The sequence below is a fragment of the Nicotiana tabacum genome, chromosome 21 (genome assembly GCF_000715075.1).
Source record: "Nicotiana tabacum cultivar K326 chromosome 21, ASM71507v2, whole genome shotgun sequence".
In the NCBI taxonomy this organism is placed as follows: Eukaryota; Viridiplantae; Streptophyta; class Magnoliopsida; order Solanales; family Solanaceae; genus Nicotiana; species Nicotiana tabacum.
Window position 1 is genome coordinate 34315160 of NC_134100.1, and position 15815 is coordinate 34330974.

The 15815-nt window shown below is 36.4% G+C and overlaps 2 protein-coding genes across 3 annotated transcripts; one reads left to right on the forward strand and one right to left on the reverse strand.

Annotated features, from left to right (window-relative positions):
• The first annotated feature begins 2109 nt into the window (after nucleotides 1-2109).
• Nucleotides 2110-4836, forward strand: LOC107794232 (mitochondrial import inner membrane translocase subunit TIM8). The gene is made up of 2 exons (XM_016616713.2): nucleotides 2110-2287; nucleotides 4407-4836. Exons 1-2 carry the CDS (start codon nucleotides 2240-2242, stop codon nucleotides 4593-4595), a joined length of 237 nt encoding a protein of 78 aa, XP_016472199.1. The 5' UTR covers nucleotides 2110-2239; the 3' UTR covers nucleotides 4596-4836.
• A 953-nt stretch (nucleotides 4837-5789) lies between these two features.
• Nucleotides 5790-11871, reverse strand: LOC107794231 (putative protein S-acyltransferase 7). Of its 2 annotated transcripts, XM_016616712.2 has the most exons (6): nucleotides 11552-11691; nucleotides 11276-11398; nucleotides 9404-9586; nucleotides 7415-7711; nucleotides 6645-6878; nucleotides 5790-6468 (listed from the first exon to the last, which is right to left on the reverse strand). In XM_016616712.2, the coding sequence occupies exons 2-6, from the start codon at nucleotides 11372-11374 to the stop codon at nucleotides 5956-5958; spliced, it is 1326 nt and encodes a 441-aa protein (XP_016472198.1). In that variant the 5' UTR covers nucleotides 11375-11398; nucleotides 11552-11691; the 3' UTR covers nucleotides 5790-5955. The 2 variants fall into 2 exon arrangements, with proteins under 2 accessions (XP_016472198.1, XP_075098208.1); XM_075242107.1 differs by having other exon boundaries at nucleotides 11276-11871.
• Between the last annotated feature and the right edge of the window lie 3944 nt (nucleotides 11872-15815).

Genomic DNA, 15815 nt, shown 5'->3' on the forward strand with positions numbered 1-15815 from the left:
TCACCCCACCGTCTTGCATCAATATTGTGGCACGCCCAATACGTGAAGCATCATAATACATAGTATAACGCCCCAAACCTGTGGGAAACACCAACATCGGGGCTATAGTCAAAGAAGTCGTGAGCTTCTAAAAGCTCTCCTCACAAAGTCAACCTGGTCAACGGGGTTGCGACAGATGAAAATCCTTTCACAAAACGGTGATAGTAGCCCGCCAAACCCAAGAAGCTTCAAATCTCTGTAGTTGAACTAGGTCTAGGCCAATTCTGAACTACTTCAATCTTCTTAGGATCTACCTTGATACCATCAGGAGATACAACATGACCTAAGAAGGCAGTTGATCCCAACCAGAACTCACACTTCGAAAGCTTGGCATAAAGCTAATGATCCTTCAAAGTCTGAAGTGCAATCCATAGGTGTTGCTCATGATCTTCTCTACTACGGGAGTAAACTAGAATATTATCAATAAACACAATCACAAAGGAATCCAAATAAGGCTTTAACACTCGATTCATCAAATCCATGAAGGCTGCTGAAGCATTAGCCAAATCAAATGACATCACCAAGAGCTCACAATGACCATAGCGAGTCCTAAAAGTTGTCGTAGGGAAATCTGATACCCTAATCTTCACCTAATGGTAGCCATATCTCAAATAAATCTTGGAAAATACTTTGGCACCCTAAAGCTGGTCAAACAGATCATCAATCCTACGCAACGAATACTTGTTCTTGATTGTAACCTTGTTCAACTGCCAATAGTCAATGCACATCCTCATCGATCCGTCCTTTTTTACAAACAACACTGGTGCACCCCAAGGTGAAACAGTCGGCCTAATGAATCCTTTATCAAGCAAATCCTGCAACTAATCCTTCAATTCCTTATACTCGATTGGAGCCATACGGTACGGTGGGATAGAAATGGGCTGAGTGCCTGGGACCAAGTTAATGTAAAAGTCGATATCCTTATCCGGTAGCATGCCCAGTAAATCTACAGGAAATACCTCTAGGAACTCCCTCACAACCGGCACTGAATCCATAGAAGGAACCTTCGCACTAGAAAGTTAGAGCCTTCAAAAATGAAACCACCCTACTAATAGAATGGCCGAGGGTCCCTCTCCACTCTAATCTAGGAAGCCCCGACATGACTAAAGTAACAGTCTTGGCATGACAAACCAAAATAGCGTGATATAGGGACAACCAATCCATACCAAGAATGACCTTAAAATCCACCATATTCAACAATAAGAGATCAATTATAGTATCAAAACCATTAATAATGATGACCTTAAAATCCACCATATCGCAATTGTAATGTTCGCAAAAGCGAACAGCTTATCGCAAATATGAACCAGCCCCTGGGCCTCAGATCTCGCAATTGCGACAGAAGTATCGCAATTGTGGCAGTCGTAAATGCGACAGAAACTTCGCAAATGTGAAGGATGGCATATCGCAAATGCGAACTGAGCTTCGCAAATATGCGAAGCTGCCCCAAATCCCCATAATATCGCAAATGCGAGCATCTCTCGCAAATATGGTTCTCGCATTTGCGAACAAACCATCACAATTGCGATGTCTACAGCACCAGCACACTCAATTCTTACCAAATCAATTCGGAACCCATCCGAAACTCACGTGAATCCTTGGGGCTCCAATCCAAACATCCACACAAGTATAATAACATCTTACGACCTCGCTCGTAAGTTCAAAACGTCAAAATAACATCTACAATCAAGAATCAAGCATCAAAACTCAAGCATTTCAAAGTTCATAACTTCAAATTTTAACTTTTCACAATAATCGCTGAAACGGCCTCGGGTCACCCGAAACCCCAATCAAACATCAGTACAGGTCTAAAAGCATCATACAAACCTACCGAAATTGTACAAACACCAATCTGAGGTTGTTTACCAACAATATTGATCGTGATCAACTCTAACTATTTTGAAGTTCAAAAATTAATTTTTCTTTAAAAAATCACATTTAAACCTTCCGAAAATCAACACGGACCATGCAAACAAGTCAAAAATCATCAAATAAGACAATGTAAGGTTTCAAAGCATGAAATGAAAAGTTAGAACTCAAGACGACCGGACATAAGTAACTTATGGGCCAATCCAACACAACTACACAGCTGTCTAATTATAGTTCATCTTAATATAATCCGACTCAATCGGCATAGGGTTTTGCATAGGGTTTTTCAAGTCAATAAATTTTCCTTCAAGTCAATTTTGGAAAAGTTTCCATGGATCCTTCAGCTCTTCAGTCCCCAGAATTACAGCAACTTCTCGAAGTGAGTTGTTCAGATTTACTAATCCATTCAGCTTTGTGCTCAATTTCATGAGTATTTGTATATTGATTTTTTTCTTCCTGTGATGTTGGAGTTTTAGCTAATTTTCATTGGCATATATATATTCTGTGTTAGCGGGTGTGTGTAGGACTGATGCTTAATTCTGAGTTTGTTTTTGTTAATTTTTTTATGCTTTTCCTGATTGCTGTTATTCTAGGTATTTAGTGTTGAGGTCTTTATTCTACTTGGTTATAGGAGAGGAATTGTCTACTTTATTAATATTGGTCTAAAGTAAGTTAGGTCACTTTCAGAAGGAAACTAATCTTGATAAATTTTATAGTATTAAGGATTTGAATCTGCTCTTGATTTTGCTTATAGAGGTTACACAGATACCCTTTTTTGTTATTTTCATTTTTCTGGTAGAAGCTAATTATGCGACTTCGTTTTATCTGTTTTTTCTCACGCTTTGAGATTCTTTCTTGGAGCTTTAAATGGTATTCCATTGTGTTCTAGACGATGCTTGAGCTGCTTTTTTTCTTTTTTATAACTGTGGTGTCCGGGCCAGCTTGCGCGCACCTCGACTAATACAGGCATACCTGCTACCTTCCACCAGCATCAGGAACAAGTAGCTTTGTCCACCAAAGCTTAGGCAGATAGGGAGAAATCACCTAGTGTTTTGCCTCCACTAGTATTTGAACCTGAGACGTCATGGTTCTCAACCCACTTCATTAACTATTAGGCCACACCCTTGGGTGCGATACTTGAGCTGCTTTTAATCAAATAGTTTAGAAAATATTGAGTGTCGTTCTTGTTTCTTTTGTTCTTTTGAATTTTATAACTCTAAAGTTGAAAATGTGGGGGTAGCTTTGGTTAGTGTGGTGTTATTAACTCACATGAGTCTTTCTTTCTGAAACGTTTTTATACTGACAAGATAACTGAAAACTAATTTGGAGATTATTACTGTTAAAGCAAGATACTATGGATAAAACGATCACAAGAAATTTAAAATGGTACATTTCTGTGAATAATACAGTAATTCTTTCTATAAAAATTAGATATTGATCTGGTTAGTTGAGAAATTGGTTCCTTCGTTTTGCTCTTTGGCTTAGATTCCTGAAGTCCTACTTTTGCGAGATAGAAGATAAGGCACTAGAAAATGAGCAATCCCTAGTAACCTCTAACCCGAGGTGGTATTATAAAATAAGCATCTATCTGAGGGGAAAGTTGAATCAGTACATAGGCTTAAATACTGATCTTTATATTTTGTGGCATTTTGGTGTAGGATGCAAAATGTTTATGATTATGACACCTTACTTGTATTTCTTAGTTCACTTCATTTATAAAGGGGCACTAACTTTTGCTTGTACATATTCCTGCACCTTGTTGGTGTGCTTTTGTGGAATAAAATTCTTACTTACTGATCATAAAAAAAAGCATTTACTGTAAGAACATAAAAAAGGATACTTATGTAAGTCCATTGATCTTACTCTAGCTGCATGAAAATCTTATTTGCTAGTTAGTTTTGTTCGTGGGATGACAGATTATATCCTAATTCCCGTGCAATCCATCTTCACCAGGAAGTCTTGGTGAAAGTCATTTACAAGGAATGTGTGAAAACAATCTTGGAATGATATGTATTTTAGTAAGTTGATCTTAACTCATTATTTTTGGATTTTACTTTAGTGATTAATGAATTAGTATCTTTAATTTTTGTTTCACTAAAATCTTTAAACTTGTTTAACAGTACAACATGAAGTTTACTCTATGCTGCCTGTTGGACACAACACACAAATGAAACAGGATATTCTTTTGATTGTTAAAACAGGATTCTTAGTCAAGTTTTGCCTGATGATTAATTTATGTTTTTTCCTTTGAATATCAGTTTATTAGTAACTTCTCTAGCTAGTTGTCAACCATTCCCTGCCTCTTCATAACGATACATATTTGTGACTTGTGAGGCTTGTTCTGATCTTGTTCACTGCCTTTTCCTCTTTCGCCATATGAGGCTAAGAGCTCCAGAGTGATTTATAGAACATCAGTCAACTGTTGTGTTTTGCTTTTCTGATTGCCCTATATGTGTTCATGTCACTAATATTAGCTCCTGAATCCTTAATTTCTACAGCAAGAGAAGGAAAGGGCTATGATGACTGAAATGGTTGGAAAGCTTACAAGTGCTTGCTGGGACAAATGCATCACTGGAACTCCCGGAAGCAAGTTCAGCTCCAGCGAATCTTATTGTCTAACCAACTGTGCACAACGCTACATAGATATGAGCCTCATTATTGTCAAACGCTTTCGGAACATGCAGTGAAGAGCGATTAGCTTCATATTTTGCTTACTTTTCCATTCCCACATACTTACAGTTGTCACTAGCAGTACTTTTCTGGTGCAATTTTATTGATGTTTCTTGTTGGTTAATCTACTAGCTGCAGGATGCTATCTCTAATTTTATTTACTAATGGTGTCTCACAATCGTTAGGGCAGGAGGATAGTTGTCACTTGTCATGTAAGGATATCGTTACATATCGATATTGGGACCCCTCCGTTAAAAACTCTGTTTTGGCTGTGCCAATAATGTTTATCCTGGATTTAGAGCGATAAAGATGGACGGTTTGAAGCATCCACATCCTTTGAAATGCATGGACGGTTTAAGTACAGTAAAAGACCAATTGCCCACTTTTATATATTACTGTATGTATGTTACAAAAAAATTCCCTGAAACTGAGTAGAGCAGGACGATTAGTAAATTCAAAAGATTTGTATGGTCAACCAGTTTGGGATTTTGAAGTGTAGATTCATAAATTGACTCATGATGATTTTTGCATGAAAGGTCCAAAATGTCTATAGAAGAAAAATTTGAAGTGCATCACATCAGATCTCTAATCGAATTGACATACTGCTGTATGAGCATTCGTGCAAAATTGCTAGGTTTTATCAAAGTTCTTAATATTTATTAAAAGTTTAAAAAAAAAAAAAAAATCCTATTTTCGACTTTTGTTCCTCTGAGTATAACCCAAAAGATAATAAACCCCATAATCCTGTCCATCAACAAACAAGTCTTGCTAATGGAGGGCACTCAGGGAAAATGGATGACGTAAATGACACTTCCTTTTTTTTTCTCCTTCCTAATATTGACTTCTGATTAAAGACAAATGTTTATACTTGCCTTTGAATATTCTCTTTCGTTATTTTGTTTCATTTTCATCCTTGCAAAACTAACATGTGTTTCTCTAGAAGACGACTTTGCAAATCAAAGAAGTGCGTACATCTTGAGAAAAATGGTGGTAGCTGGAGTGGACCATAGATTCCAGTCTGTAACAACTAAAGGTAATTACCAAGAAGTGAAGAGAGGGATGAAGTAGAAATAAAAGTTGAATCTTCACGAGTCACGATAATATATCATATATAAGAGTGGTAAGACATTTCTTTTTTTTTTTTTTTTTTTGGGGGGGGGGGGGAGTCTCTTTGCAGATTAAGCACATATTTCAACTTTATCGCAAAAAGATTAAACACATTTCAAAGAACTTTAAAAAAAAAATAAATAGAATTATACACACAACAGCACACCTCAAGGATAATCAGATCCCATCCATTGATTCTATCATCCTCTGGCTTAAGATCTCTATTTGTCAGTTTTTCTACAATAATTTAAACAGCATCCAGATCAGCTACTATTGCTGGTAGTCAGTCCGGTAAGCACTATCACTGACAGTAGTCCGATTAGACTCTCCAATTTCAGATGCCATGGCAATTACATCAGGTGGTATGTTCAAAGTTCCACTTCTTCTTCCCCAACTAGAGCGTCTGGGATGTAGGATACTACGCCCCTCAGCCAAGGTGGAGTTGCTTAGCTCTGGGGATGCAGCCGAGAGCTCTTCATCCTTATCTAACTGACTATCATTTCTAGGCTGTCCTTCAAAATCACCACTTCCTCTTGCAATCTCACGCCAAGCTGGTTTCCTTCCCATTTCTAAGTCGCTCATAGTTTTCTCCAAGTTCGGGCTAACAAAACCACCAGCCACTTCACGAGCTGGTATCTCGGGTTCTTTCTGTACTTTGGCCCTGAATCTATTCATGGAAGGAGAAATACTGGTGCAGAATATCTCTAAGAAGTTACGGAGTACACCTTTGTCAAAGGGATTGATCCGCCGATCATATCGATATCTAAAGTTCTCATATGTCGACTGCAAGCACATAGAAGAGTCAAGTATCAAAAACAAGTACTTTAATCCTAGAAATTGAAGGCCTTCACGAGTTCGAATCATTTATAGAACTGAAGCAGGAAAACTTTTTGGATACGAAAAAAGAAAAAGAAGGGAAAACAACTGAAATGCCCCAGCTGTGAAGACGAATATATTACCTGGTTTGTGCCGATAAGATAAAGATGGAAGACAGTCAGGCCACCAACAAACCAGACTGATATGAATGTATAAATGATTAACACAATGGAGGCCGGAGTCTTGGCCATTGCTTTCCAGACTGTGGTCTGCTCACCATCCATGATCCTTCTAATATAGACCCAGCAGAAGCCATGAACGTATAAGCAAAGAAGAGTTGTTGAGAAGACAAACATGAAGAAGAAACGGTAATTCCTCTGCACCACCAAACAGAACATTGTTCAAATTTGAAGCTAAAGCATTAAAGTGAGAAATTTTCAATGAAGGCAATAACAAAAGAAGAATCTTTGCTGTCAGACTAGCAAAACAGTTTCCAGCGTAATCTAGAAAAACAAGTTCTAACAATTTATTTCCACAACTTTAAGACAAGATGTCCTTATCACAACAAGGAAGACGGCCAAGATGTGCTAACTGGATTAAGTGAAGAGAAGATGCGCAGAAACATTGCAATCAGAAAACGTTTTATATAAGAAATTTTGTTAAAATAACGAATAAAAACAAGAGCCATCCCCACCCGATTTACTCATTCTGTAATCTCAAATATTTAGCAGATAACCAGTTCTAAGTTAATACACTTGATCATTGCAAGGCTTGCTGGAAAAGAAAAATATCAAGTACATTTTTTGGTAAATACAACAATAACAGTCATGCTTTTCAAGAGGAAAATAAAACTGGAAAAGAATGAACATATCGTAGGGTCCAAGAGAAAAGTGACTAGGATAAAAGTGCTCACCAATCCAATACATTGCCCTACCCAGGGACAGTGATGGTCAAAACGTTCCACACAGTTATTGCAAATTGAACAGTGAGAACAGCGTGGAGGCCTATACAGCATGCAGGTATCACAATATTTAACTTTTACAGTTATTCCATTGACATTCACTTCCTTGATGCGGGGCAAACGTAATTGTGGAGTTTGACCAGGTCCAGCTTGGGCACTTCCTTCAAAGTTTTCTGGCTCCGGAGGATGAGGATTGCGAGGAATTATACCAGGATCTCTTCCAGATGTTAGTAGAAGAAGGACTAAGACCTTTAGGGGAAAAAAACTATATTACATTCTACTTTGACTCATGAATCATATTCCCTCTTGGCCATAGAATAAATTAATAAAACAGATCAGGAGACAACCCATTTAGTAGTTCCTTTCTGTTACGGAAATTAGCAAGAAACATCAGAAATCATTTTCGTACTAAGAATTCAGAAGTTCATCTACTTCAACATGATACTCGAGGAAAAAAAAAGGAAACAGGCCATCCACGTTCATGTGACACCAGGAAATGATCATAAAACTGCAAAAGAAAATCCCTAGTGCAGTAAATAATAAGGAACATCGAAACTTCCATCACGAAACCACACAACATCAGATGTTTGTGGTCCCCGCCCCCACCCCCCACCAGATTTTCATCACTACCATCTGTATGCTGTGGTTAGACATCTCTATTCTTTGCAGAAAGCTTATATATTCCTTATAGCTAAGCAATAGAACGTCAGTATGATAAAATTACTGAAGTCCCCCGACACAGTAAAGAGGAAAGGGAGAAACACAGGAATTATCCAGTAAATGGAAACTCTTCAAGTACAGAAGGCAAGAAAGTATCTGGCAAAAAATCTGTCTTAATTTTATTATTCTCTTGAGAATTGATGAAACCTGCATGCTTTCTATGCACAGACTTCCACTTTTTCTTAAATAGACAGCAGCATGTTTCCTTGTTATTGCCATTAGTTAGTGTCCCTTCTTTGCTCAGTAGATTTTAAAATGTTGATGATCCAGAGTACTTTATCAGAAAAAAAAATGATCCAGACTACATTGGTGTCTAGTAATTTATGAAACAATATTCATCCCCGTTTAATTGCAGAAATTCATTTTATTCAACTGGAGAAAATGGCAGAAGATGGGACTGAATTGAATCCACTTCAAAATATAATCTGCGTTGTCTATCCAAAATATCTCCAGCCTCTTGTCTAACCAAGCACGACTGACCATTTTATATTTTTGACATAATTATCCATGCAATCCATATTTATTATAAGTATGCATTCAATCCATATTGCCTACATTAAAAAGAATTAATACAACTAGAAAAAGATGTGGTCTTACAAGGAGAATTCCTGTTAAAAAGAACCCATGCACTAATGGAGTAGCTAGGAAAGGCTTAGGTTGGTTGAGCAATAGATTGTCAGACTAAGCCAATCGCCAAAGGCATCTAAACAGACTGGAACTAGCATGTAGTCTTTTTGAGAAATAAGTCATTAAGCATGCTCCAGTTTTAGAAGCTAAAGAGATTAGGCTGGTCAAAGAAACCAACTCCCTGACAGTTTCACTTTTGATGAAACTGTGGATTTACAATAGTAATCAAGATACAAAGTTACGCAATGGCAGAAGATCTCTTGCATTTAGATCACAATTAGTGAATCATAACACGGTCTTTTTGACAAATTGTCAACATTTACAATTATTGTGCAAACTAAACTTGTTATCACTCATGAATCACTGGACTTAATTTAAAATCCTATGCCCAATTGAATGCAAATGCAAAGCAGGAAAAGAAACAGCTAAAGCAAATGAAACTAGTGGCAAAAACCATTATCCGAAAATGGACAAAAGGCAGAATGCTTGCTTTAATTCCCACCAACTAAGATGGTCAACGTAACCATATAATGTTACAGGTATATAAAGATTTTGGAATCATGTTTTCAGAGGAAACAGAATATAAGAACTTACATATAGTGTAAAAATGACCGCCACGACCATGATAGACCACCCCCAATGACCAGCAAAGTCATCCACAATTTTCCTTGCAACAAAGACGCAAAACACAGCAACTGGGGCAACTATAAGGAAGATAGTCATAAAGAGTGACCTCACGTCAGGCCCAAATATAAACCTTCCTTGAAGACAAAATTTCTGCACAATCAAGAGGCAATACTTAGAACTGAGGAAGAGTAGCAAAATCATGAGATATGCTATTTAAGACAAACAGGAATACAGAAAACTGTCAAAATTTTGACAACAAACAACAATATAGCTGATTGGGATAACACGCCAGGAATACTTGCTGCTCTTTATGGCAAAAGGCAAAGAGTAAAGTTCTTTAGTAGCAATACATCACAATCTCATCCACACACAATTAAGTCCGTGAGAAACACAAGAGAAAGTAAACTAAGATAAAATTGAATTGTGATGATTGCTTCAATATAACAGCAACCAGAATATTGAGTCATTTCACGCTTTTGTCTGGTCTTAATTAGTATATAAGTGTTTTTTTTCTTTGTCTTTCTTTCTGATCTTATAGTTTTATCTAGAGTTTCAACTTAAGGTATTTGTGTATTACTGTTTTAATCTGATTTGTCACATTTTGCAAGAAATTCTGGAAATAGATAGTATATTACCATTTTTTGGGTAGCTTATGGTTCTTTTTCATTTTATTTCCTTTTATAAGTTGAGGTAGCTTATGGTTCTGGACCCTTAAGGTAAATAGATTTTGTTTAGGAGTAGTTATTCTGGATGAGGAAAGGATTTCGGGTTCTATAAATACTATCTTTGTGTTTCTTTTTGATTTTGAGAGTAGAAAGTACAGAATTTTGAAGCAGTTCCGCTTTTCCTGAGTGTTCATATTTACTTCTCATCCCCAGAGAGATACCTAAGGTTACTGGAGCAATTCTTACAATTTTTCTTTCCTCAATTGTGATTTCTCCAGCTCCAAAACCTCAAATTGTAGTAGTGCTACAGAATTTTGAAGCAGTTCCGCTTTTCCTGAGTGTTCGTATTTACTTCTCATCCCCAGAGAGATACCTAAGGTTACTGGAGCAATTCTTACAACTTTTCTTTCCTCAATTTTGATTTCTCCAGCTCCGAAACCTCAAATTGTAGTAGTGCTATTTTCTATACAGTGTTATTCAGGTAAGCTTATGCCCACTTCAACTATTCCATCAAGTACCTGATACCTCCACTAGCAGAACGAGAATAATCACCTGATATTTTTGTCTCTACTGGAATTTGAACCGTAGTCTCCCCAGGTTCTCATCCAACCTCATTGACCGTTACGTCACATCTTTGGGTGCAACCTCAACCAGATACTGAACAATTACCTACACCGAATCCTTTTTCATTCAATAATTTCCTACCCTTTTCTCTATTAATGCACAACCTAGCAAGATCACTTTCCCATCTTATAATGATTCTGAGAGCATAATATAATTAGCATTCCATTTTTAAGTTTCTTATTTCCATTTCTCAATTCACTCAAACAGACTCTTATCTCTGATCCAAACGGCATCAAACTTTTTTCCAAAAGCTAAAATCTACTACGTGTCAGAAAACTAATTCCAAAATATCGACTATGAATGACTAATTCAACAGCCAAAAGTTCAAATAATCTGAAAAGGAGGCAATAATGAAATCAATAGTATTGTAGATTTCAATTATCTCAAGCAGTTCAAGATCAAAATAATAAATCGATTCCAATCAATCCAACTCCTACAGAAAATGGAGAAAAATTCATGCAGAAAAATACAACATCATACTATAAAAACATTATAAAACCTAAAATATGCTTAAAGTACGAGGAGCTGAGGAAAATAATAGAGTAATTACGTTGCTGCCTTTCCAGGTCTGATAAGCCCGGAGAACCGTCGTACTTTCGACGGCGCCACCGTCGGAACCCGAACTCCTCGGCGGAGCGACTCCATTCATGTTTTTTCTCTCTGTACGAAATCTCTTAGAGAAAAATTAGGAAGAAAAATGAAGAAATCAGTACAAGTTGAATTAGGAAAAGGTCAATGAAACGAAAGAAGAAAGGAAAAGAAAAAAAGGCGGCTTTTTATTTGTTTATTTTTTTCTCTAACTTTTATTACTACTCCTATTTATTACTTCTCCAGTATTTCTTCTATTTTAGGCTTTTTGCTTTGACTGAAAAACTGGCAATAATGTGACTGCGTCAGCCACGAGGGAATGTGGCGTCAGATCACGGTGACGGCGACACTTCTACCGGTGGTATAATGAGGGGAGTGAATTCTATACAGCTAAGGCCAAATGGACGGCGGCGGCGTCAACGGAAAGTGAGAGATTTAAATGGGATCCAAGTTGGATTTAGATTAAAAAGTGGAGGGGGTGAGTGGCAATTGAAATGATTGAAGACAAGTATTTTGGAATGTGGAACAGTGGGAATAGGGGACAAATAAAGGAATTACTTCTTTTCTCTCTGAAATTTCCAAACTTTATGACTGGTTAGGCAATTGGGAAAGAGAAATGTTCAAAAATAAGATCAATGTTATAAAATAAAGACCGTAAAGTAAATAAATTAAAGACAAGAATAGAGGAAGATTGATATTTTTATTCAACTTCAAACTGATGTAAATAATGAATTGAATTCTCCTCTATTTATAGAAGAAAGGAAGTTGTTGTGTAAGATACTACTGCAAGCTGCTGTGTAAGCTGTTTGTAAGATGCTACTGCAAGTTGCTGTGTAAGCTGCTTGTAAGTTGCTACTCTAAGCTGTTGTGTAAGCTGCTTGTAAGTTGCTACTGTACCAGATATAGATAATCTTCTACCAGGGGTAATATTTATCCATAACGGAGTACCGAAAGGATAAGCTTCTTCATATTTACGGCGAAATCCCATATGGATAAGCTTCTTCAGGAAGCTTATTTACAACAAAGTAATAAATGAACATCCATAATATAATATATTTATAACACTCCCCATTGGATGTTCATTAAAAGATATTGTACTTCGTTAAAACCTTACTAGAAAAAACCCAACGGAAAAAATCCTAGTGAAGGAAAAAGAGTACACATATTTAGTAATACGCAATTCTAGCTGCCTCATTAAAAATCTTACAAGAAAAACCCCATGGAAAAAACCTTCGTAAGAAAAAAAGAGTACAACGCATATTTCACTCCCCCTGATGAAAACATTGTTCCAAATATTTGAGTCTCCGCATTCCAATCTTGTATACCATCTTCTCAAAAGTTGAAGTTGGCAAAGTGAACAAATTTGCTGGATTGTCACTTGAACGGATTTGTTGCACATCGATGTCACAATTTTTCTGAAGATCATGTGTGTAGAATAATTTTGGTGAAATGCATTTCATTCTATCTCCTTTTATAAATCATCCCTTTAATTGGGCTATGCATGTAGCATTGTCTTCGTATAATGTTGTGGGTTTTTTTATCACATTCCAACCCACATTTTTTTCGAATAAAATGAATCACTGATCTCAACCATACGCATTCCCTACTTGCTTCATGAATAACGATTATCTCAGCATGATTTGAAGAAGTAGCAGCAATAAATTACTTTGTGAAGCACCATGATATGACAGTACCTCCACATGTAAACACATACCCGGTTTGAGACCGAGCTTTATGGAAATCAGATAAATAACCTGCATCTGTATAACCAATACGATCTATACCACCTTTGTTAGCATTAGCAAGATATGTAAGTGCACCAATTGCACTGAGATAGGGTATTTCAGGATCAAGGAGTTCCTCATCCTCTTCCGGATGTCGGAACGGATCCTTATTCAGTTCAAGTGATCGAACACCCATTGGTGTACTTAATGGGTGCACTTTGTCCATGTAAAAGCATTTTAAAACTCTTTCTCTTTAGGAAGATTGATGGATAAAGATCATGTCTGCTAAATGTTCAATTTGCAGATCAAGACAAAGTTTTGTCTTTTTAAGATCTTTCATCTCAAATTATTTCTTAAGATATTCAATTGCCTTTTTGGAACTCTTCTGAAGTTCCAACAAAATTTATGCCATCAACATAAACAAGAAGTATAACAAATTGTGATGTCATTTTCTTTAAAAAAATACATAGACAAATAATATCATTTATGTAACCTTCTTTTAGCAAATATGCACTGAGGCGATTATATCACATGCGCCCAGATTGATTTAAACCATACAAAGATCTTTGTAATATAATTGAGTACATTTCACGATACTTTGAATTATATGCTTTAGGCATTTTAAATCCTCCAGGGATCTTTATATAGACTTAATCAAATGAGTCATATAGGTTATGACTTGCATTTAAATGGCATGACATCTTCAGGTGTCTGGACTACAGGTCCGACCTCACAATCTTTTACAATATTGTGAACTATATTGTATCAAATATATCGTCGACGATCATTTTGTATCGGTTCCTAAGCGACATAACTTGTTGAGATCTCATCACTTTCTATATTTTCAGGCACCTAAACTTCTTCTGGAGTTTCGTGAAATATTATGTCGCGGGCTCTTCTAGAACTCATTTCCTCCTCATTATGATCATTTGCTCCTATCCTTTTCAAGGATTGTTACCTTTGGAACCGATAGGTTTACTATGCTTCATGCGTGCAGTAAACTTTATCCTTCAAGGACTTTAATTTTAATAGGAGTATTTGCAGCTGAAATATGATATTTAATTTTGGATCAGCAAATGCTTCGGGCATTTGACTTGAATTATCTTCTAAGTGAGGAAGCTTATCTTTGTGCATTGTGGTAGAGAAATTAATCATATACCACACATCAAAAGTTATTAGATAGTAAAAATATTTGGTTTCTGATCCTAAACCAATTGCGAGGGGATGACTTATCATATTTTGTTGGTCTGATGCATGCAAGTATTGTTGTATGCAATTTAGAAAATCTTAGACCAACACATGAGGCTTTGTTCTCATAAGCAATAGTTTAGCCATTAATAGGAGGTATTCAATGCTAAACTAGTTGGGATATAAACCAACATCATCAACATGAACTTTCTTGATTTCATAATCTAAAAATTATGCTCTTAATTGAGAAAGGCAATTTCAAATGCCAAACTGTAGGTTGACAATAAAGACACATGTAACCATCTCATATATGCATTTATAAGTGGTTCACATGATAGGTGAATGGGCCCATATTCACCTTTTATATAGTCTAGAATTCATGGGTTTTAGTCCCAACTTTAGCTGGTATAATCAATTTATTATGAGAACAAGCAACACAAGAGAATTCTTGAAGAATCTTCTAGTTCTTCAGTATATGCTTATCTGAATTCTCAAATGGCTCATTTAAAAATGGCAAATAAAAACTCCAAGTTTATCATGGCATGTGCTATCTCTTAGTAAGCTTCTGGTTTACTATGACATAAACTTGTTGCATTAGTAAACTTCTGATTTACTGTGGCTACTTTTGTATCAGCGAATTTATGATTTACTATAGCTACTTTTCCCTCAGTAAAATTTCTGACTTACTGTGACTGCATTTGCATTAGTAAACTTCTGGTTTACTGTGGCTACTTTTGTATCAGTGAATTTCTGATGTACTGTAACTGCTTTTGCATGGGTAAACTTCTGATTTACTGTGGCTACTTTTGTATCAGCGAATTTATGATTTACTGTAAGTACTTTTGCCTCAGTAAAACTTTTGATTTACTGTGACTGCTTTTGCACTAGTAAACTTCTCACATACATAATATTTTACCATGTATTATTGTGGAAACATAAAGATTTTCAATCTTCCATATAGATATTTGTATTAGTAAACTTCAGGTTTACTACAACATATGTTTTAACCATAATCATATAATATGAATGACAAATTTGCATATAAGCTCTTCTGGAACCTTCAATTTATTGTCCACAATCAAATATTATTCAGGCACTACTTGTGTCATGTGTCTTCTAGACAAACAGTGTCACGACCCAATTCCATCTTAGGTTGTGATGGCGCCCAACACCATTGTTAGGCAAGCCAACACTGATCAAAGTAATGGTTTTCCATTTAAATAAAATACTAAGTGGATAACATTTCCTCATTTATTAAAGAGATTTAGAAATTTGCGAATGTGACATAATTAAATGGAAGCAAACGAATACAAATCATAATTATGTAAACAAACCCAAAATCACAAGTCTACTAGTGTGTGTGCCAAGACCTGGTGTCACAAGTATGTGGGCAATCTAGTAGAATATACAAAAGGACACTAGCCTACTGTCTAAAATGAAATAGACAGAAAAAAATAAAATATAAGGGAGACTCCAGCTGCTGTAGAACGGCTCGGAAGGCAGCTTACCGTGAAGTCTCGGGATGGGGATCAAATTTGAGCACCAGACGGGTAACCGGATGCACTTGCCTCAGATCCTGTACATAAGTAT

Coding starts and splice junctions, on each gene's coding strand:
- LOC107794232 (XM_016616713.2), top strand. CDS start 2,240: ATGGATCCTTCAGCTCTTCAGTCCCCAGAATTACAGCAACTTCTCGAA. Junction 2,288..4,406: donor AATTACAGCAACTTCTCGAA/GTGAGTTGTTCA, acceptor TAATTTCTACAG/CAAGAGAAGGAAAGGGCTAT.
- LOC107794231 (XM_075242107.1), bottom strand. CDS start 11,374: ATGAATGGAGTCGCTCCGCCGAGGAGTTCGGGTTCCGACGGTGGCGCC. Junction 9,587..11,275: donor AGACCTGGAAAGGCAGCAAC/GTAATTACTCTA, acceptor TTGATTGTGCAG/AAATTTTGTCTTCAAGGAAG. Junction 7,712..9,403: donor CGGTCATTTTTACACTATAT/GTAAGTTCTTAT, acceptor TTTCCCCTAAAG/GTCTTAGTCCTTCTTCTACT.